This window comes from Drosophila willistoni, chromosome 3R (assembly GCF_018902025.1).
Source record: "Drosophila willistoni isolate 14030-0811.24 chromosome 3R, UCI_dwil_1.1, whole genome shotgun sequence".
NCBI classification, from domain to species: domain Eukaryota; kingdom Metazoa; phylum Arthropoda; class Insecta; order Diptera; family Drosophilidae; genus Drosophila; species Drosophila willistoni.
Genome location: NC_061086.1, coordinates 32113208 through 32134778, shown reverse-complemented (window position 1 = coordinate 32134778; position 21571 = coordinate 32113208). Strand labels below are relative to the sequence as shown.

Genomic DNA, 21571 nt, shown 5'->3' with positions numbered 1-21571 from the left:
GATAGCAGAGCCCCAAAAAAAGGAACACCAACAGCAAGAGCAACAACAACAAAGAGCAGCACATTTGTAATTAAGAAAGTTTTGGCTGAAAAGCACTTAAATGAAATTTTAATTTATTTCTAAAATGCTGCCAACAATAGTCAAGACAATGTTGAGTGAGTGAGAGAAAGAAAGAAAGAAAGCAGAAAAGAAATGAAGGAAGTAAAAACAAAAGCGAAACTTTTCTGTTCTATCCTAAAGTGTTTGCCAGGGCGTTGACAGAGAGAGAGACTGGAAAGAAAGAAGAAGTAATAACAAACAGGACGAACCTGACTTGGACTGACAATCGGACAGAACGGCAGAGCGACAGAGCGACAGAACGACAGATGGACCAGTTAGACAGCCAAAGAAGCTATTAAATATTTAACCTTATCGCAGTTAGTTCTATTGCCATTGCGGTTTCTAGAATAGAGAGGGAGGACAACATTGGGCAACATTAAAAAACCAAAGAAATAACAACAAAAAGTAGCCACCTCAAGGACATCATTATGGCGCCCCATGAAACGCTTAAGCTATCAACACGATATTCCGTAATTAACCCGGCTAAATAGGATACGAGAGGAAAATTATGCGGCCAAGAACCAGAAACCAGTAACCTACACACATACAAACAAACGAACTCTCATTTTGTCAAGACGTGAGTGAGCCCTTAATGTCATCCTAGGAGTAGGCACTTCCTTGAAAAATGAGATCTGGGCTGTGTGTGTGAGTGTGAGTGAGTGTGAGTGTGTGCTTTGTTATCATTATCGTGATTAAAAATTTGCAAAAAAAAAACGACATTACTTTTTTTTGGTGTCGTAGACCGCAAACACATTGCGCCATTGCCTTTAACAACTGTGCAGCATTCTTATCAGTGCCAGGATGCACACCCCAAACCCCACCTCCAGCTCCCCCTCCACCCACCACCCACTCTGCCCTAAAACCAACCACCCTCCCAATAAAGAACCATTAACAAAGAGTAAAAGCAAAAGAAAAAGAGAATGAGAGAGAGTCCAAATGTAACGAAGAGAGAGAGTGAGCTAGAAAGTGCGAAATGGACCACGAAGAGACAAAAAGAGAAGTGCAAAGAGAATGCGTCAAAACACACGCCCTTTTGGTTCTTTTTGTCCTAGGATATAACACACTTTTAGCCCACACTGAAGATACTTTCCGAACGTCGCTCATTCTTTATTTCTCGCTATACTCATAGTTATTATTATTATATATTATAGATACACTTCAATTACATACAATGAATAAGCTAAAACTTGACATTTTATAACAGACTTTAAAGTTATAGTTTGATATTGGAATATATATACGCACCTACAGTCTGGGCTGCTGCATTTGTGGGGCAGGGCTGCAGCCCTCTAATTGTTGTAGATGATGTTGATGATGCTTATATTTTATTTTATTATTGAACACTTTGTTAATTTGCACTTTGGTTTTACATTGATTTATTTCAATTATATTTTGTTTAGCATTCTGCTATTTTCTATATATATATTTCTTTGGGTTAATTTTCACTTGCACTAGTGTGGAATATATGTATGAGGGGGGAATCCTTTTTGTTGTTTGCAGGAGGAGAAAAATGTTAAGGATTAGCACTGATTGTGAGATTATTGCACTTTGTTTGGTTTTCTGTGTCTGAGTCTGTGTGTGTGTGTTGTCTGAGATGCTGCTGCCTGCTCAAGCGTTTTGCAACTAAACCCAATTCATCCAAGTGCTTTGATATGCCATACAAATCACCTCATCCTCATCTTCATCCTCATCATTCGGTTTCTTTCCACTACCAATTTGGCCTCCCTCTTTAGGAATCTCAAGTGGTCAGCAGCACCTCTCACTCGCGCAATGTGTGTGCCGCCTCCTTCAATTGGCCGAACAATAAAACTCAATTTACATTCTTGATGGAATGATTGAATCAGTAAACAGATTTAGATTTGGACACACTTAAACTATGCTCATAATAGGCAATGTTGCTATCCAACTATGTAATTACGCCTCAATTTGCTCCATTTTGATTTGTGTGTGTGCTCTAGATGTGCGTGTGTGTGTTGGTGTGTGGGTGTTTGCATTTGCACTTATTCAATTTAGAAATTGCCAGTTCAAATAGCTCAAAAAAAAAACAAAGATATAATATCTCGCTTAAATATTATTGCAAATAATGACAAAGACCTTTGCCTAAAATTATTTGGGTTAAAATGTTTCTATTTCAATAAAACTAACAAATTATGTTACAAACTTTTCAAATTTCAAATACTAATTTAAAAGCTCTGCCTTTTTTATAAAGAATTTTTGTCATTTCTATTATCTGTTGTTGCGGTTGTCGTTTCAGTTGTCGTCGTTGTTGTTGTTGTTGTTGTTGTTGCTGATGATAAACACAAATTTTTTGGGAGCGGCTCATTTGGTTTTCTCTCTTTTTTTTCCTCTTTCTTTGGTTTCTTTGTTTGTTTTTACTTTGAAATTATTAAATGGTATTCAAAAACATTTCTAACAAAAAAATTATGAAATTTCTCTAAATTTTCTTTTCTATTTTGTTGTTTTTAAATTAATAACAAAGTTTATTAGGTCTATGCTAGGATAAAAGGGGGACAACAACCAAAAAAATAAAAAAAAGGAAAAGAAAGAAGCAAAACTCCCACGTTTTGGCCTGGCCTGGCCTTTGTCTGCGCGAGCGGGGGATTGATTTTTCTGGCTAAAGCATACTTTCGGGGGTTGCGGCGTCTGGCGCTGTCGCTGCTGCTGCTGCTGCTGACTGCTGCCTCCGTCGCTTGTCTTTTCATCTTACACAGCAGCAGCAGCAACAACAACAACAACAACAATTTGCGCATATGTAACCAGGAGTAAATTTTTCAATTACAAGAATTTGCTTAGGTTACATTTTTGCTTTCGTTTCCTGTTTTACTTTTTTTTTTGTTTTTTGGTTTAGTCATAATTACAATTATTTCTCACAAAATGGCACACTGACCCATACATACACATACACAGGCACACGCACAAGCAGGCTCACACACACACACACACACACACACACACATACGCACACGCACGCATGCTATGCCTATTCACATTTTCTTTTTTCGTTGCTGTTGTTGTTGTTGCTGCGATTGGCTGGACCATTTACCGTGCCTTTTGATCCTTTTTAGCCGTCACCGTCACCCGTCGCTCACGAGTTGCAAATTCACACTGAGTCGTTGACTCGGATGCTGCTGCCGCTGTTGTTTGGCTTTTTGGTCCTTCGTCCTATTAGTCGGCGCAGCCCCAAAGCAGTGCTCCCATTCTCTCTCACACAATCTCTCCGAGAGAGAGAGAGAGCTCTTCGTTGTCCTTAAGAGTTCAGTGTGAATGAAATGCTCTGAAGAGCGGAAACATGTGGCAGATTAAATACTTGAATAACTTGAAAGACTTGTCGCCACCAATTATAATAGAGTGTAAAAAAATGCACATTAAAATTAAAATTAATTTAATTGGCCTTGCCCCAACTGTCACAAACACACACACATAAACAATGCTCAGCGAGTCTGGACTATCTAATTAGGTAATTAAATAATTAACAAATAATATGCAAATATTTAGTAGGCTTTTCAAATGCATTCTGTTTTCGGCTATAAATTTTTAGCTATTCGTATTTGAATGGAAATTGAATAGTAATCAAAGTCTAAAATGTGATAGAAATTAAATAAATATTAAGTGTGCTTTGTTTAGGCACTCATTGGATGTTTTTTTCGATGCGACTATGATAAAAAAAGACGACTTAACTAAGCTAAAATTCAAATTAGAGAGGACTTTGCAGACTGATTTTTATTTCTATGGCAAACCGTTACAAGTAAATTTGGTTTTACATTAATATAAATATTTGTTAAACAGAAAGCTGTCGTATGGAATAAAAAGAAGTCTTATTTTGACCTGATCCGACTGGCAAACTTTCAATACTATTCCTCAATGATGGCAGATATTTAAAATTTGAATATTTATGTACTTACCGCCCATGTTGGAGCAAAAAAAGTGCGAAACTTCAATTCGCCGCACTTGTATGCGCCCCAAAGGTGTGTGGGGTACCTGAATTCGCTTCACTTTTTGAAGCGAAAATAATAAATGAAACAGCTGTTCCATCTCAAATTTGTTGTTTTTCTCGTTGCGAATGCGTAATATATTTTGATACATTATACATTACATAAGTTTTTGGAGCGTGTCACAAATTCTCAGTACCTAAACAAATAGCAGTCGGATTCAGAATACTCAGAATTTTCGATACATTACTTCCAAATTGACAGGTAACCCGTCTAACATCAACTCTTTACACCATTAGATTCCTGGCCTGGAGTCAAGGACCTTGAAATGTTTACAAATCAGTTTTGTGTTTATTATTTTTGTTGTTATTCAGGTGACGACAAGGTCAAGTGACAAGCAATCAAGATCCATCACTATCGTTTCGCCCCCATTCCGATCTTTAATTAAAACAAAATGTCGATCCGACGAACAATGTCCACAACGGCGAGTAAAGAGTGGAGGGACTACTTTATGAGGTGAGCCCTCGCAGTCAATTGGCAATGCAATTTGGATTAGTATTAATCAATATTTGCATATTTACAGCACCCATTTCTGGGGTCCAGTAGCCAATTGGGGCATCCCGGTGGCCGCTCTCGCCGATACGCAAAAAAGTCCCAAGTTCATCTCTGGAAAAATGACTTTAGGTAAGGTGACGGGGCTCCAAAAACCAGTTTCTACAACACGCGTGTTCATTTGTTGTTTTTTATAACGATCATCGAGCAGCTGTCTACATTTTCATAGCAGATTTGGTTTTATAACGCTGTGATAGCCAGATTCTTGGCATTTATATTATATACATATGTGTATGTGGCCTGATAAGCAACGCCGCCAGAAGCTGATAAGTTGGAAGGCTAATTGAAATGCCCATAGTTTAATAAATGATACTATTTCCCCTCACTATCTATGTTATAGCTCTAACACTCTATTCGTGCATCTTCATGCGCTTTGCCTACAAGGTTCAACCTCGCAATTGGTTACTCTTTGCCTGCCATGCCACGAATGCCACGGCCCAAACTATCCAGGTAAAGTCCCTTACATAGACACTACATTAGACATTAACTAATACTTAATATAATTTCCTTTGCAGGGTCTACGCTTTCTCAACTATCACTATGGCCAAGAGAAGGAAAAGACGGTCTAAACGATGTCACAAAGCTCAAACTCCACCCCATCCCCTTTTTTCTTCCGCAACATTTAATGGGACTTAATATCAACAACAACGTGTGGGCCTAATCAAATGTTTACCCAATTGTGTCAGTTATTCTGACTCGGACACGCAACATGCATATACTTTTAACCCATTGTTGGCTGAATCTCAACACTCGATACAATGGACATATCAAAAATGCACAAACAATTCCAATTAATCGAGGGTAGACGAGCCAAGGCTGATGCGCGGAATGGTGGATGGGTGTTGGAGTAATCCAAGACCAAGTTCAAGCGGATGAGTCTAGAGAAACCATCAAAAATGGTTTTGGTTTAGCTAAATCAATGTATATAAATCTATATCGTAATTCTCCAAGTAAATATCATCATTTGGCAGTCGATCAAAATTTCTAAATTGGTGCAAAAATATATAAGACAAATCTACTTAGCGAATTTAATAAGGTGTCTTCATTTTTTTTACGTGATCGGACGATTCTGTTAATAGTTAATTAATAAAAATTGTAGAATTTATTAAAAATCCCGTACAACTAGTTTCCATTTGAAATGAGAGTTAAATTTGATTTTGTCATGCTCTCTTGAGGACATGCGCTTTATTTGTATGGTTATTTGTATATAATAGATTGTAAATATATATATTTTGTGTTATATATATGTGCAATAACTTTATGCATTTCTCAATTTTAACAATATTTTCAATTTGTTTTTCTTGCAAACATTTTTTTGTGGGATTTTTCTGTGGCTTTTTTTTGTTGTTTTTTTCTTTTTGTTTCATTTTGTTGTTTTTTTTTTTTTTTTTGTTTTTAGTTTTTTTTTCTTTTTGTTTGTTCAATTGATTAATAAACAAATACATGTAATTTCTACAATAATAACATAAAAATTGTTGATACGAAAAAAACATTTAGATAAAATTTGCATAAATCTTGCCAACATAATATATAAAAATAGACAACTAATAGTAGAAAATAAAAGAAATGTTCGGCTCTATCCAATTTACTGGCGACCGAACTCCACAAGGTTCTGTATCAAAATCGTAAGTTATTACGAAATTATTATAAGTTCTTCTCCGTGACATCTGATAGTAGTTGATGTTGATTGGTTTGTTCTTTTGTTTTTGTTTTTTGTGGCACATTTATAAAGTGCCACATTCTAAGTGGATTGCTTTGCGACTCAACAACGATTTCCTAAACCTAACAATGGATGACATATGAATTCTGCACTTATAGCTAATCACAATGTGCGACAATAGATGTAAATTAATGATAATTAACGAATTTAATGGCTGGTCTATGGCTACGAGAATCTTTTGTTGTTGTGGAATTTAACGTATTCGGCTTAATCCCGCTCCTGCTTGACAAAGGTACTGTTGTGGTGATGACGATTCATCAGATAGTCTTTGAACTGCAATGTTTTCTCTTCGGAGCGTCTTAATTTTGCCTGTAGCCGATTGTTCTCCGAGACCAGAGTGTCCTCTTCCTGCTTCTCGAGCATCTCACGGGTTCTCGTCTTACGACGGGAAATGCGGCTAGCCTCGTTGTTCTTAATGCGATCCTTGTACGCCTTAACCTCATCGTCGGTCATGCGGGACATTAGGTCAGGATCAGGCCCATCGGCATGCTCCTTGGCTGGACGTCCGCGTTTCCGCTTGTTACCGGTGATGCTGGTATCTGTTGTTGTGAACTGTGAGGTACTTGCAATGGAAACGGCAGGCGAGGCGGGGGCAGTCAGGAATCCGGCAAAACCGGTCTGGCATGTGGGTGCAGCTGTACACGAGGAGGACGCCGAATAGGGTGTATTCGGCGCTGAGAAATCGTTGGTAGTTTCTTCCTCGACGCTGCGTAGATCCTCGATGATTTTGTCATGTGTTGATGCGTTTGGTGTAATGGGTCTGTCGTCGGATTCGACATTCTGTGGATAACAAAATCGATTAATATTCTGATAAAATTGATATTTTAATGTATCATTGCTTACCGTCTCAAAGGATAGAACATCGTTGATTATCTGGGGAGTTCCAATCACGTCTGAACTTTCAAGGAGGGGTGATGTTGTTGTGAGGTTGAGTATTAATTTGCTGCGTTTTTGTGGTTGTGTCTCCGGCTCCAATGTTACCGATCGCTTAAATGCTGTACTTCCACCGACACTGCTCAAGATATTTTGTAAGATGTCAGCAATGTTTTCGTTCTGCTCGGGCTCTATATTAGATCCGAAATCGACGCCCAAGTGACTATAGCCCAAGGACTCTTGACTGCAGAGATAGACGCCGCCATCCTCATTGCTGTTTTCGTCGGCCAGAAGTGGCTGTTCGGTGAAGTATTTGGTTTGACTGTATGATGGGATGATTGAACTCTGCGATTGGCTGCTGCACAGCATGGGATTTTGTGAATTTATCATTATGTTGTCGATATCCAAGTCGAGTGATGATGGTTGTTGATGAAAGTCGATGCCGCGCATAGCACCCATATCGCAGATCTCGTCCTCACCGAGCGAGGACAATTCTGCCAGGTCTTCTATTGGTGTAGTTAAGTAATCGTTGTTGATGTTGTCGCTGCTTTCCATATCCAGATTGCACTGATCCATTTTCTTCTGCTCAATGTGATCCTCGGTAATCAGGTTTATATCAAAGTCAAAATCAAGTATGTCCGTCTCCGTAAATATCTCCTTTCCTTTATCGCTTCCGCTGCTGCTGCTAGTTGACGAAGTTGCTTCTATATCTTGCAGGTATTCTACGATAAAAGGCAAAATATTATTAGTACAAAAATTTATTTTGAACATCTTGTAACAGACAATCTGTTAATTTAATAATGAGTTCTGTTAATTAAGATGTGAGTTCGTGTGCATTAAAAGATTAGCATACTTTCAGGTTGGCCCTAACATAATCATGTTGTTAACAGCTGAAGTTAACATTGTTGTGAAATTCGAAGCAGCGAAGAAGATCACAAAACGGAATAGAAAAGCGGCAAAAAAGAACGAAAGAAAAAAGGGTAAAATAGCAAACAAAGCCAGGAATTAGGCCTTGAAAGCAAAAAAATAAAAAATATACATATATATAAAAAAATATTTTCTGTAACAAAATTTTTTTCAAATGATATGATGAAAATGTATGTATGTATGATTGAATAATACATATGTATGTATGTACATATGTATGTAAGTCTGTGTACCGGAAATAAATATACATACATATGTAAGTCTAACTCTTTATGCCTGTATGAAAAAAATTTGTATTTAAATTCCCTTTAAAATAATTAATTTACTTTCTTTGTTCTAAATTGCTAAAGTATCTTATAGATATTTCAGCAAACCCCCTAAAGGAGGGGAAATTACAGCTGTTAATATCAGCCGGTGGTAGCTCAGAGAATTTGAGAGTAAATTTAGAGAAAGAGAGAGGCTAGCAAAGTTGCGCACACAACTCACACATTGATAAGCGGTTCACCTATACATATTACTCAAATGACATGACACACACACGTTGCGACGTCACAACAAAAAACAGAACATGATCATTCACGTCCACTTTCGCTTTCCAATAAACAAAATATATTAAACTTTTAATGCGTAAAATGTAAAATGAATATTTAATTTCGCCATTAATTCTCAGCAAAAGTGCATTACTGAACTATTTACTCAAGTCAGAGTAGGAAATCTAATTTTTTGTATGAAAAAAGAATTATTATTTTTTTTTATGAGAAAATCGATGGATAATATTTGTATGTTCACATTATTAATTGAGCACCAAAGTATTTATCAATTTAATATTCACCTTTGGTGTAAGCCGAAGATGCAGACGTTAATTTATCCGCTACTGAAAACTGGCTCTTTACAATACGACGAACAATAAGCAACTGTGGCTACCGTTAGCCAACGAAGGCCCTATATACATACAGTTAATTCAGAGGAGCAACAGGCGTGAGCGATCAGAAGAGCAGTAGGGCACAGATACTTATGCACAAGCAGAACTGCCCCCAGTCAACAAGTGTTGAGCAGTTGACTACTGTCATCTCTTTCTGGCCTTTGGCGACATGAATGTTTGGGGAGAGAGACAGAGAGAGTGAGAGAGAATCTTCTTTGTGGGTGTGTGTGCGGCGGGGTAATATACAAACGTATACATGTGCAGATATTTTGACGGTCATAGGATGAACTACCAACAATCAAAAGGAGGGGTTAACAATATTTGACCAATAATATTGCAATTAGAATTTCATCACAGCGGCAGAAAGTTCGCGATTAACTTTACCATGTAAGTTTGAATAAAAAATTTAAAAAACATTCAACATTAAGTCGCACAAAGGAAAATTGTCAAATACTAACGCATAAGCAAAGACAAGAAAAATAATAAAAAAAAAAAACTACAAAAATCGAACGAAACGCAAATAGAAATGAAAAGGAAAACATTTAAATAATGTTTAGTTACTTAGGAGTTGAGGGGTCGTATACGCAATTCTCAAAAGAACAAGAGAGAGAGAGAGAAGAGACAACATAAGTATGTTTATGTATTTATGTATATGTGAGTATGCATGTATTTGTGATATACAACCGGCCGGCAACACTCAGAGAGTGAGAGCGTAATAAATGTTCGATCACCAACTGATGTACACAAGTGGGAGAGAGCAAGAAAATCAGAGCACGCTAGGCAGGTTGTCGCTACCTGTGTAAACATTCCTCCTATTGAATTTCATAACAAAACTGACAAGATCGAAAATAGTGCGAAATATAATATATATGTAAGTCGTTTCTTTCTTTGATAAAACAATAACTCGTTTACCTTATATGGCAAAAATTGCTCTCCCAAAAGACACGAAATAAAGGGCCAATTGCGTTGCAACAACGTTTGGATCGTGTGATCGTCGCATTAAAAAAAAACAAAACCACGTAAGTGAAATCTGATGAATCAGATTTAGGGACCATAATTTGCTATTTCTCAAAATAATGCACTTCATGTAGTCAAATGGCTTGCAAATGCAACGGCAACTACATACATACATGGCGCATACGCAATGCGTTCGTTGTATGAAAACATGAAAACAAAAACAAAGTTAAAATTCCCCTCTCACAGACAGAACTATTTGTCTCTCTCACACACTAAGTTGTCTCACTCTCTCGATGTCGCTCTGATTGTCTCCCACTATTTGGGAGCAAACATTCTCTCAATTTGGAGCTCATCACTCTCTCAAAATTTGCACATTCATTCTTTATTGAATTTCACAACAATTTTTGCGGAAGGAAAAACTAACTACATGGCGAACCCCCGCAAAAAAAACAAGAAACAAAGATGTTATCGATGTCTGATTACAATTAATATAATCGAAAAGTGATAAATTTTTAGGGGAATTGTCTAGTTTTCGCACATATGTGGCCTAATATTATTTCTAATTGCAAACACAAACAAAAATGAATGCAAAGTCATTTGCCGGCAACGGCGGAAAAGAAAAATGTGCTCAGAGAATTTAGGTCGAGAAACAGCTGTGGGCATTGCACTTGACTTTTGTTTGTGTGTTGTGATGTCACAACGCTTATTTATGTATGTATACGTATACTTATTGATGTATTCATTCACTTTGATGTACATTAGTCTATGGGCTAGGAATTTCAATGGATTTTCAAAAGGTTTACTGTTTAGAGTTAGCTTTTCAGTGATTTATGTATTTTTAGACAATCTAAGGCGCATTTTAGTGATAATTTTGATAAATGTACATAAATTCACACCTTTCCGGCATGTTTTCTAATATACACGTATGTCTTTTGGGGGGGCCTGAGAGAAAATCTGGCGATTTAAGCTAAATATGATGCCCAAACGTATACGTGACAGATGACTGATATAACAATTTGCGTAATTGGCTACGTGGCGTTTGCAAAGACAAAGAAAATTGGCTATTTACTTTTACTATATGTGATAAGAAATCATGTATCTAACCCCAAGTAGAGGTAGACAATTAAACAAACATTAAAAACATACATTCACATATAAAACTCTTTGAATACTTTGATCACTCCTACTAAATTTCTTTTTTTTGTAATTTGGATGACTCATTTAATTAACCTTGGAAAAGACGATACATACAAGTAATATACACACTTGAATTAAAAATAGAACAAGTCCAACTTTGTATATGAACATTCATTTGCAAAGGTAACTAATAGAGCAAAAATCACTGAATGGAAACGAAATGACATAATTTTAAATGATAACTACTTAGTTATTTTGGTTATAAGAAGAAAACGGCATTTTACTTGGTGTAAACCTGAAGATGTCCTCATGTTCCCAAGCTTTTTAATCAGTTTTTAAGTTATGTATAAAAATTTGACTACATTTTTCTAATTTTCCTGTAAACTTTTATTGATTTGACCCTCTAATAAGAGATTTGGCTACACAACACTTATCCAGTGCATATTCAATTTGTGCTATTTTGGAATATTATAACTTGTCAATGTTTTATAAAGATTATCTAATGGTTGCTCACAATTATAATATATACACCTACATACATACATATATGTTTCTGCCTGCCAAATCGAAAGATGATGAGTAATTTTGCTAACTTTAATAGATTCCTATTCTCGACTAATGATGAAGCTTTCTGGTGGAAATCGTAAGAGAAAGGTAGTAAGAAGAAATGGAAATGAAAATAAGAAAAACAAAATAGTTAAATATGGACACCCATTGACTGCTTTTTATGTATACCTTGTATACATTTATATTGGAGGACTTGACTTGACAATATCGCACGTTCTGGTTTCGTACGTTTCGTCAATGGGTCATTGCACTGTGATCTTCGCCAAAACGTCATATACGTGGTGAATGTACCTCGATGTCATGGGCAGTGATGGCACCCAACTCTCCACTAACACCCCCGCAGATCCCGGCCTGGATGGGGGGCAATGGGATAAACAGGGGCGAAAGGGACAGCATGGGCGCCTCGTTATGCCTAATATCTGACTCTTTCTCTAACTGATTGTTTTGCAAATGTGTTGTTAGTCACACTTATTACGAACTCGCTTACGAACTCGAACAGTAATGAGAGAGTGCTGGTACATATGACACACACAAAACACAGTACTCACCATCAATGAACACCGGAACATCTATCTCTTCAACTGTAGCAGTAGGCATTGCTCCACTCACATCCTGGTGGGACGACTGCTCGTCGGCACCTGTTAGCTGTATACCAGCCATTGACGCCAATGTCTGTGGCATACTTGACACCTGGACCGTCTCCGTCTCCGTCACCATCTCTGTAGCCGTCGGTGGACCGAATGTTTGGTCTATCGCGACTGGGTGGCTCATCGTTGAGCTTTGCTGTTTGGGGTATATTGTCATCCCAGGCGTTGAAGAGGCCGTACCTAAACGGTATGCAGTCGCCGGAATTGTAGAGTTTACTGAAGAGCTCGTCTGAGGCGTAGTACGCTTCACTGGCGACGGTGTTGATACCGGCCCTGGTAAAAAGGGTATTCTTATAAGACGAGTTCGAGGCGCTGTCTGCTCTGCCCTGTTGCTCTTGTTGTTGCTGCTGCTGCTGCTGCTGCTGCTGCTGCTGGTGGGCACCTTGATCAGTATGATCCTTGGATGTGGATGCGTATTTATAACGATTGGTATTGTTGTAGTTGTTACTATTGGCGTTGCCGTCGTCGTCGAATCTTCCGACATAGGCGAATCCGTCATAGGCGCCGTTTGCGTTATTCTCCTCTGAGAGCAAGTGCAATTGTTTGAGTAATTTATCTCGCCAGAGGCCTTCGCGTTTATTTGCTTTTTCTCTTTCTGCTGTGCTAAATCGGATGCCACCGTCTCGTATGTTGTTGCCCGAACTTGTGCCGGCTCCCGGATCATCAATATTATATCCTTGGGATTTTCTGCAGTCCTTTTGATTCTGGGCTGAAGTGTTATTGCCGTTGTTGTTTGAAGAAACGATGTTGTTGATGTTGTTGGTGTTGATGTTGTTGTTGATGTTGCTGCTGCTGATCGATTGGTTGTTGGTCTGCTCGTTGTAGTGGTTGCTGTGGTTGTAGGATTCGCTCTTGGGCCTGGTTTGGCTGGCTTGGGTTTCGACAGAGAGTGCCATTTTGAACGCGGCTGCTTATATCGAATATAAGACGCATTTATATCGTTTCAAAATGGTGTTTAGGTGTACGGTTTTCGGTTCGACAGGATTTTTGAGAATTATTTTTGGGGAATCATATGAATCAAACACAGGATTTGTTGTTGAGTGGAGCAAGCGCAGTTTAGAGTTTTTGGGTTTTTTTGGTATTTTTGGTTTTTATGTGAAAGAAAATAGACAAAAGAAAAAAGATTTTGTTATTACACATATCGACGATGTGGGAAACACTCGTGCCACAGATGTCCCATGGCCCAATGTTGGTTTGGTTTTTTTGGGTTAACAATGTACAGAAATGCGTAAAGCTTTGTGTCTGATTGATTGGCATACATGCTGGACATTGGGTGTAGGGATATCAATTGATGATCCTTGATATCCCTTACCCATTATGTGATTGACAGCTTTTTTTTTTGTTTTTTAGATGCTTATTCTTGGTGGTTTGTTAGGTGGATGAGTGGTGTATGTTTTTTTTTTTCATTTTTCTTTGGCTTGTTATGTTTTTTTCCTTTTTCTTTGTCCTTTTTTCTTTTGTCTTGCTCTTTTCCGTTTTTTTTCTTTTTTTTTTTTGTATATACATACATTTTTATTTACATTTTTTTTTTTTGGATTTTATCCTTTTTTTTTATTGGAATTACTCCTTTTTTTGTATGGATTTACTCCTTTTTTAGTTTGGATTTACTCCTTTTTTGAATGGAATTACTCCTTTTTTCATATGGAATTGCTCCTTTTTTCGTATTAGTTTTTTTTTCTCTTTTTTTCATAAAACATTCTTAAATAACTAATTGTTGTTAACCAATTTAATTGGCATTGGGAATGCATATATGAGACAATTGACTTAAATATCTAAGGAATATATGCAAAAAGGATACTCACTTTTAATTTACCGTTAGAAAGAAACAATGAAATTGTTAGGGTACCACCAAACAAGCTCTAAAAAGAGTGGTCGACGCAAGTTCCCTTTAGACTGAAATGAAATATAGAAAGATCATCATTATTTGTATGTTTATTTAATGGGTGAGGAGTAAATAAGAAATCTCCTAACGATAACATATCAATTGTAACACCCTTAAGTACAAAAAATTCAAAGATAACAAACTATAGACAAACCAAATTAGTTCCTCATTCGATAAACGCAAACAGATAGAAGAGTGTTTAGAGTATATATATGTATATGTATGTATATGGCCGAGATAAGCCCCTAAAAGCAATATTGATCGAGCAAAAAGCTTTTCATTTCAGATGTTCGCCTTTACACTAAATAAAAATGAATTTCACAACAAGCCAAACGCAATATGGCGGCCATCAGGCAACAGGTTTGCTCAAACTAAAGAGGGGGACAGAAGGAGTGGTGGGGGCCCACTTATAATCAGCAGTTAGTTACGCCTCAACTATGTATTAGTCTAGTATTTAGATATTTGTGCATTAGGGACACGTATGTAGCAGGTATCTACCCTCTATGGGTGTGGGTATAGCTCCACGTTATCTCGTTTAAATATCTCAAAAACAACAGAGGAAAAAAAAGCGACCACTGCCAATTATCAAGCAATGGAAAAGTACTGAAAGCGCACGACATGTTTGCTAAATAATTGTCAAGTCCCCTGCCAACCGCCCACCCATCCATCCACGCGCCTTTAACCACTTCACACAAAAACAAAAACAAAAAAAAAAGCAATAAAATAATTACATGTCACAGAAATACAGAAAAAGAATCAACAAAGTACTTAAAAAAAAAATCCCCTAATGTAAATTTGATGATACCCCCTGCCATAGTTTTCAGAGCGTGTGTCAGACCCGGCAAGGTTTGTGGGCGAGAGGGGAAGGTTGGGAGGGGGGGCACAAGGGGGGGGGGGGGGTTTGCTGACGTCTTTATGGTTGCTTATCTGAACAATACATGGTGATTGTTGTTTTTGCAATTCAATATGGCTGCCGAGCTTTTTTCACTTAGTACAAATTAATTAACAATATGTAGCCACTAAATTTGCCCTTTATATGTTCTATTTATTATTTTTTTTTTTTGTTATAATTTCACTTACATAATCTTTTTGGAAGATGTCTTCAAGCGCTGTTGTCCGGTTATTCAAAAACCCGACCGAAAAATTCACAAAACTCTTTGCTAACGACGCAATTTACTGGGTGGCTCCTCGCACCACCACACAAAAGTCTCTATATTTTGCCGTTGCTCGAAAAAGTCTTCTTGTTTTTTGACTATTCCACAAATATGGAGTTGTTGCTCTGCCTTGAACAACAACAACAATAACAGATGGTTAAGTTTTTTACTTTTTCTTCAATTCCTTAATATGCACAGGAATTCTCTATATCTATATGTATTTTTGCTTTTCACTTGGTGAGAGTTGAGTCAACTGTCTGCTTGTAGTATTCACTGGGAATTGAACGTGAAGTTGTAGTCAAACAAGCGGCCGACCTAGTCAGAAAAGTGTTCCTCACTGTTGGTTTGCCACTTCTCGGAATTTAGTTTCGTTGTGAAATTCAAAAAGCACTGTCAAAACCAGTTTGCATAGCCAGATACATTGTGGGCGTGTGTGTGTGTGCGAGAGCTTTACACAGATACTCAAATGCCTGCACACAGATACAACACAGCAAACACAACAAGTGTGCGAGTGAGCAAGTAAAACACAAAAAGTATCTTACGGATGCCCAAGCAGCTGACGCTATGCCAGTGAAACAATTTCCCTTACATCTGCTTTCAAGTTGAAGGCAAACCAGAACCAGAACCCGGCCGGCGTTCTCACTGGATCGTATATAGATACATATGTATATGTATGTATGGATGATTTGGTGGTTGAATGTCTTGTACACTTTTAACGATGAGTCACCCCAAACCTTTCATGCAAAATGCAGTTCTATGGGTTTTCTAAGCCAGCCGCTCTACTTGTTCCTAACTGACCTAGCACAATTAGAAAATATTGTAAATGAATATCTTAGAAAAGGTGACCTAGAACAATTTGAAAATCTTTAAAGAGAAAAATATATGGCTACATTTTGGATTCCTAAGCTAGGTGTTTTGGAAAAGGTCTTGAAAGCTGCTTCCAATTTTTTTCTCTTACAAACGAAGCACCACCACGTTGCATAAAATTGAAAAATAAATGAGAATGTTAATTGATATAATTTAATTTATACTTAAGTTTGTTTATATGCTTTTAATAAGTGCTAATGAATATTTTAATATTTTTTTTATAGAGTCTATGCGTCCAATTTTCTGTCAATTTTGGACTTGAGTTCCCATGATAATATTGCGCAGCGATAAAACATGAGAAAAGGCATAACTTTAACGGGGGATTTACCCGAAGACCACAGTTTTCCGAGGCCTAGGACCTGTAATTTGTCCTGTCACTTCGAGCGGATACGTAATTATTGGCTAAATTATGGGAAATTTAAGTAAAGTAAAGTTAAGATTTAAAACTATTTATCTAAAGTCTATATTTATATATATTTGGTCATCTTTCTTTTATACATATTTCATTCTGCTAAATATGTTTGGCGTAGATATTTACGGGGGACGGGCTATGAAGTAATTGGTATTTATAAGACTCTGAGTCAATATCAATGGTCAAATGCAGAGTTTTCAGTACTCATATCTTATAATCAAGGACTAGAAATGTCCTTAAAATGGTCACGGGCGAATCAGAAAGTCATTTGTGACTCAAGAACTAACTTGCCCCCAATTAGTTTTCCAATTTGTGGTCAATTATTCCAAATATCAGGAAGTCATATGCCCATTTTGTGTATTAAGGATAATTGTAGTGGAGCATGGGGGTTTACTTCTCGCCCACCCCTCAAAGGCAAGGGGGTTTTTTTCGATCTATCTATCTCGTTTTATTTAAGCTGTTGAACGATCATGCAATGGTATTTGTGAGATACATTTTTTGTTGGTGTGCTCAGATAAAAGCTCGTTAATTTCACAACTTTCAAAGCTTGTATAGCTTTCATCTGATGGCCGTAATTAAAAAAACTCATGAGTCATGCTGAAATTTGAAAAAATAATGACCAACAGTCTTTCTTGCCTTGCCCTCCTCCGCACGCTTTGCCAAAAGGCCATCATGTGATATAGGTGTGTGTGTGTTTGTAATGAGTTTGTTTTGGCTAATGAAAGGGGTGGAGGTGGGAGTGGGGGAACAAGAAGGGCAAGAGCCAACAGCTAAAAAGCTCACACACAATTCTTGGAAATTTTCTACCTAAAATAGCATACAACGAACACAAACACACATGAATTTCAAATGCCATTTGGTCGCTTTCTGATTTTTGGCACCGATCGCAGACTGGCACGAGATTTTGAATGTGACAAACAACCTAAAAGGCAGACCACACACACACACACACACACACACACACACACACACACACACACAAAGTAAGTGGCAATGGCAATTCGTCAAAATGGCCAAATGAGAAGAGGGAAAAATTATTAATGAGGGGGAGGATTGATTTCTATAGCAAAGATCCACGTCAATTGTGTCCAACCGATAGTTATTTAGGTATATAATAAAACAAGTAATTTAGTTAAACGTGTTGCCCGTTTTTATCATGGCTTATCAGTTAAATCGAATTTTATGTGGCGTTGTTTTTACACCATTTCCATATTGTTATCTTATCTAATCGTTATCTTATCGTTCTTAGAGCAACTAAGACATTTTGCAAATAACACAAAATTGGCAAAAAGTTGTTCTTTACAGGAAAACTGTTCGTGGTTCATATTTATTCATTTGTCCTCAAATAAAATGGTCTTGATATGATCTCTTGAATATTTTCTTTAGTTTGATAAGATAATTTAGTATGATCGAATCTCGGGCGATTGTTGCACTCGTCTGAAATCATATCTAAATACTTTTTAGTTTCAATAATCTGATAAATTTGACTACTTGAGTGGTTACGTAATGACAATATAATACAAAGTGACGAATATATCAAGATACGCTTATCTTCAGGTAGACTTATCTTAAAATAAAGAAAAATCTAACCAATAATTTGAACTTATTCTACCATGCGTAAATTGATTAATTGATCTTATTAAGGTCGCCAAAACGAGGAAGCAGATCATATTTGTATAAAGTCTTAGTCATTTCCTACAAATTTCTCTCGTGATATTCAAAATATGTATTATATATACCAATATTAAATGTTAGCAAAAATAACAAAATTATAAACGTTTTTTACCAAGAGATATGTGATAATGTGAGTGTCATTGTAATCGTGAGCGAGATATTCTATGTTTCATTTCTATTTCTCAAATTTATATATTTGTAATAGTTAATACATTTAAGAGTTTGTTATCGTTATTTAATTCTTGTAAATTTTGTTGTCATTTGCAATGTAAAAAGTACATTCCTACACTTTTACAGGGTATTATTGTTTAGTTACACAAACGTTTTTAATCTATGTTGCCCTTGTAAGTTAATGTATAAACGTGTGTATATATCAGAAAAGGGGCTCGTAATGTTGCCATTGTAAATGTGTAGTAATAGTGTCAATGACATTTGCTAGCAACAATGTTGCTAGGCTTGTGTTGCCAACTTACCGTCCATCATGTTGGTGTTGCTGCCATAGCAGACAAGTTCCCAATGATGACACAAATCTAAATAGTTTCTCTGTAGTTTACTCGATTTTATTCTAGAGATTCGTTTATTCTTTTGTCGATTTCTGCGTATTTACACCTCAAAAGCGAATAAAGCGCTGACGAAAGTTACCACGAATAATAATGTCACGTTTCTTTCGTAGCAACTTGGAACGCTTCAAAAGAAACTTCTTGTTGGTGGTTGTACCGGTACCGCCCAGGGTGGTTGTTGTTGTTGTTGTATTATGGTAACAATAGTTAATATTATTATTATGCCAGTTACGCATACGCATACACATGCACTGATTATTGTTTATCATGGGAACTTGCTGCTGCTGCTGCGAATGTTGCACACACATGAGGACAACGACAGGCGAATGTTGCATGACGTTGTTGCTCAACTTCTTGTTGGATTCCTTCTCCTGTACGCTTTTTGCTGTTGTTTTTGCAACAGAAGCGACACCGATCATAATATATATATTTGATTGCAATTAAAACTATATATACAGATATATAGTTTCGATTTGGTTAAAGTAAAGACAAGTTTTTACGATTTGTTTAAACACTTTTACACACACTCGTATCTTCTGTAGTTGTTTTTGTTGTTTAATTTTTTATCTCAGATACTCTGAATACGAATTTCAAATCTATTGCGTCTTTCGCAAATTGTTTTTCAAGATAATAATATTCGCACTTTGCTCTTTTCACAGTTAAAGGGATTATTTTGTTTCTTTATTGTATTTTTCACAAAAATTATTGATATATGAATAGGAAATCTTTATAACGATGTTCAGATGTCGATGCCATTAAGAATCTTTAACTTGAATGGACATACAGAAAATATCAAGCACGGAAATTTCACAAATTTCTCTTTGATTTACACAATTTGAATTGTTGTTGTTTTTGCAATGATTAAAGCGCTTTTATTTGCTTAGCTTTTGCTGCGATACGTTTCATAAAATGTTGTTCTGTTCACGAGGGCCGAAGTTTTGTTACTAACTGCGGCTGACTGAAGGGGGGATTGACTCAGTCACTGCTGGATGGTCGTCGTCGTCGACATTGGTGGGTGATAAACTTTTGCTGACGTCGTCGGCGTGTCTATCTCTCTCGCACTCTCTCTCTCTCTCTCTCTCTCTTGGACATTTGCTAGTGTTTCCGCCCTACTAACTTGCAGATTCCACGTGATGGAAGATGATTTCTACCAATTTCACTGCCAAGGATAGTCGACTTGATTTTTAAATCTAAATCTATTAATCTTTCCACCAATATCGTCTGTTCATACAAACATTTTGTATAAACTATTACAATCATTGTTTTTCCGTATTTTGCAAATCATCGTTTTGGTGCAAAATAATTATTTCAGATACAAAAAGTAACAACGACTTATAAATTACCTATACTGTGAGGTACTTAAGGGATGAAATTCTACAAAAGGGGTTAAAATTTCTCTCAACATGGAAATTTTCTTAAGAATTTTGTGAATTATAGAAACGTTTAATACAGTATTAAAAAATGTATAAAAATTTTCAGAAAAATACATTATAGAAGCAATCTCAATAATAATAAATTTGTGATTTTAATATATAAATTTTAATAAAAACACATCCATTAAAGATGGAATCTCATAAAAATCGGTTTATGAAATCGTTATTATAATAAATTTGTGATTTTTAATAGTTAAAGTCTAATTAGTTTAATGACAATAAAACTATATATTCAAATGTTATTAACTATAATTTTTTAGTTGCCAACTTTCAAGTATCTATTCGAGAATTTCCCCTGGATGAAAAAAATGTTCGAGCCAGTGTCTTTATCTAATTTTATAATATGATATGTTAAACCGACTGGCGCTCGCGACAAACGAGTCTTCGATAAGGTTTGAATGGTGATAAGGGGATCTGGATTTCGCATAGTTAGGAGCCAAACAACTGTTTTTAGCTTATCTGTGGCAATAAAAGTTGTAGATAAGAAATACATAAATAAAATCGATGACTTGTCGGTGAAATATTAACAGGAACATAAAAATTAAAAATTACTTCCTTAAGTGTTTGCATTACTTTATAGGGTATCGGCGAATCGAATTACTAAACGTATTTTTGGCCACTCTCTTTGTCTCTAAACTGGCTCGAACTCTTTTCATCTCTCTCTCGCGCTTGGGTTTTCTCTCTTTTGAATGTCTGCGTATTTGGCTGATGCAATACTTTGGCCATGTTATATCAGAAATTTGTTTGTTTGAGATTGTTGCTGGGCATGTTGCCAGAGTCTGCCTTGCAGTAGCAACACATATTTAGTTGGATGTTGCTAACATTTAAATTCACGTGCATCGCATGTTGCTAAACATTTATCTCTTTCAGAGAAAGTTCTAGGCGTTTGTTCATTTGAGGGGGTGGACTTTTAGGGCAGTGAAAAGCAATGAAAACTAAATTTAGCGTCAATTGGCGCAAATTTAAAATGTTTTTTGTGTGGATGTGACTGAGTCATGAGACTTACATGTGTATGTATGTGTGTACATATGTATATGTTAGAAATAACACGTCAACTGATATCCACAACTATATACATACATATGTACATATGTATGTATAAGGTTTGTTACCTTGAAGAATTATTTGCAAAATCTATAAAAGGATACAGGGACGGAATTAAAGAGTTAGACCTCTTTAATTGCTAACTTATTAAGCTT

General features: G+C 36.5%; 3 protein-coding genes across 8 annotated transcripts in view; 1 reads left to right on the top strand and 2 right to left on the bottom strand.

Moving 5' to 3' along the window:
- LOC6649859 (tolloid-like protein 2) overlaps positions 1–3160 on the bottom strand; it is a 56566-nt gene extending 53406 nt beyond the window's left edge. For 2 of the 5 annotated variants that reach the window (XM_047009266.1, XM_023179672.2), the window contains exon 1: positions 1345–1712. The gene's annotated coding sequence lies outside the window, so the exon portion shown is untranslated. Of the gene's footprint in view, positions 1–1344; positions 1715–3142 lie in introns of those variants that run through there. The other 3 variants (XM_047009265.1, XM_023179673.2, XM_023179674.2) reach the window with 3 other exon arrangements.
- A 966-nt stretch (positions 3161–4126) lies between these two features.
- On the top strand, positions 4127–5667 carry LOC6649858 (mitochondrial pyruvate carrier 1). Of its 2 annotated transcripts, XM_002072203.3 has the most exons (5): positions 4141–4292; positions 4403–4544; positions 4612–4712; positions 4981–5090; positions 5156–5667. In XM_002072203.3, exons 2-5 carry the CDS (start codon positions 4483–4485, stop codon positions 5207–5209), a joined length of 327 nt encoding a protein of 108 aa, XP_002072239.1. In that variant the 5' UTR covers positions 4141–4292; positions 4403–4482; the 3' UTR covers positions 5210–5667. The 2 variants fall into 2 exon arrangements, with proteins under 2 accessions (XP_046865220.1, XP_002072239.1); XM_047009264.1 differs by lacking the exons at positions 4981–5090; positions 5156–5667 and adding an exon at positions 4792–4973 and having other exon boundaries at positions 4127–4292.
- Positions 5668–6385: 718 nt separating this feature from the next.
- On the bottom strand, positions 6386–13297 carry LOC6649857 (cell wall protein RBR3). The gene is made up of 3 exons (XM_002072202.3): positions 12292–13297; positions 7204–7955; positions 6386–7140 (listed from the first exon to the last, which is right to left on the bottom strand). Exons 1-3 carry the CDS (start codon positions 13052–13054, stop codon positions 6568–6570), a joined length of 2088 nt encoding a protein of 695 aa, XP_002072238.2. The 5' UTR covers positions 13055–13297; the 3' UTR covers positions 6386–6567.
- Between the last annotated feature and the right edge of the window lie 8274 nt (positions 13298–21571).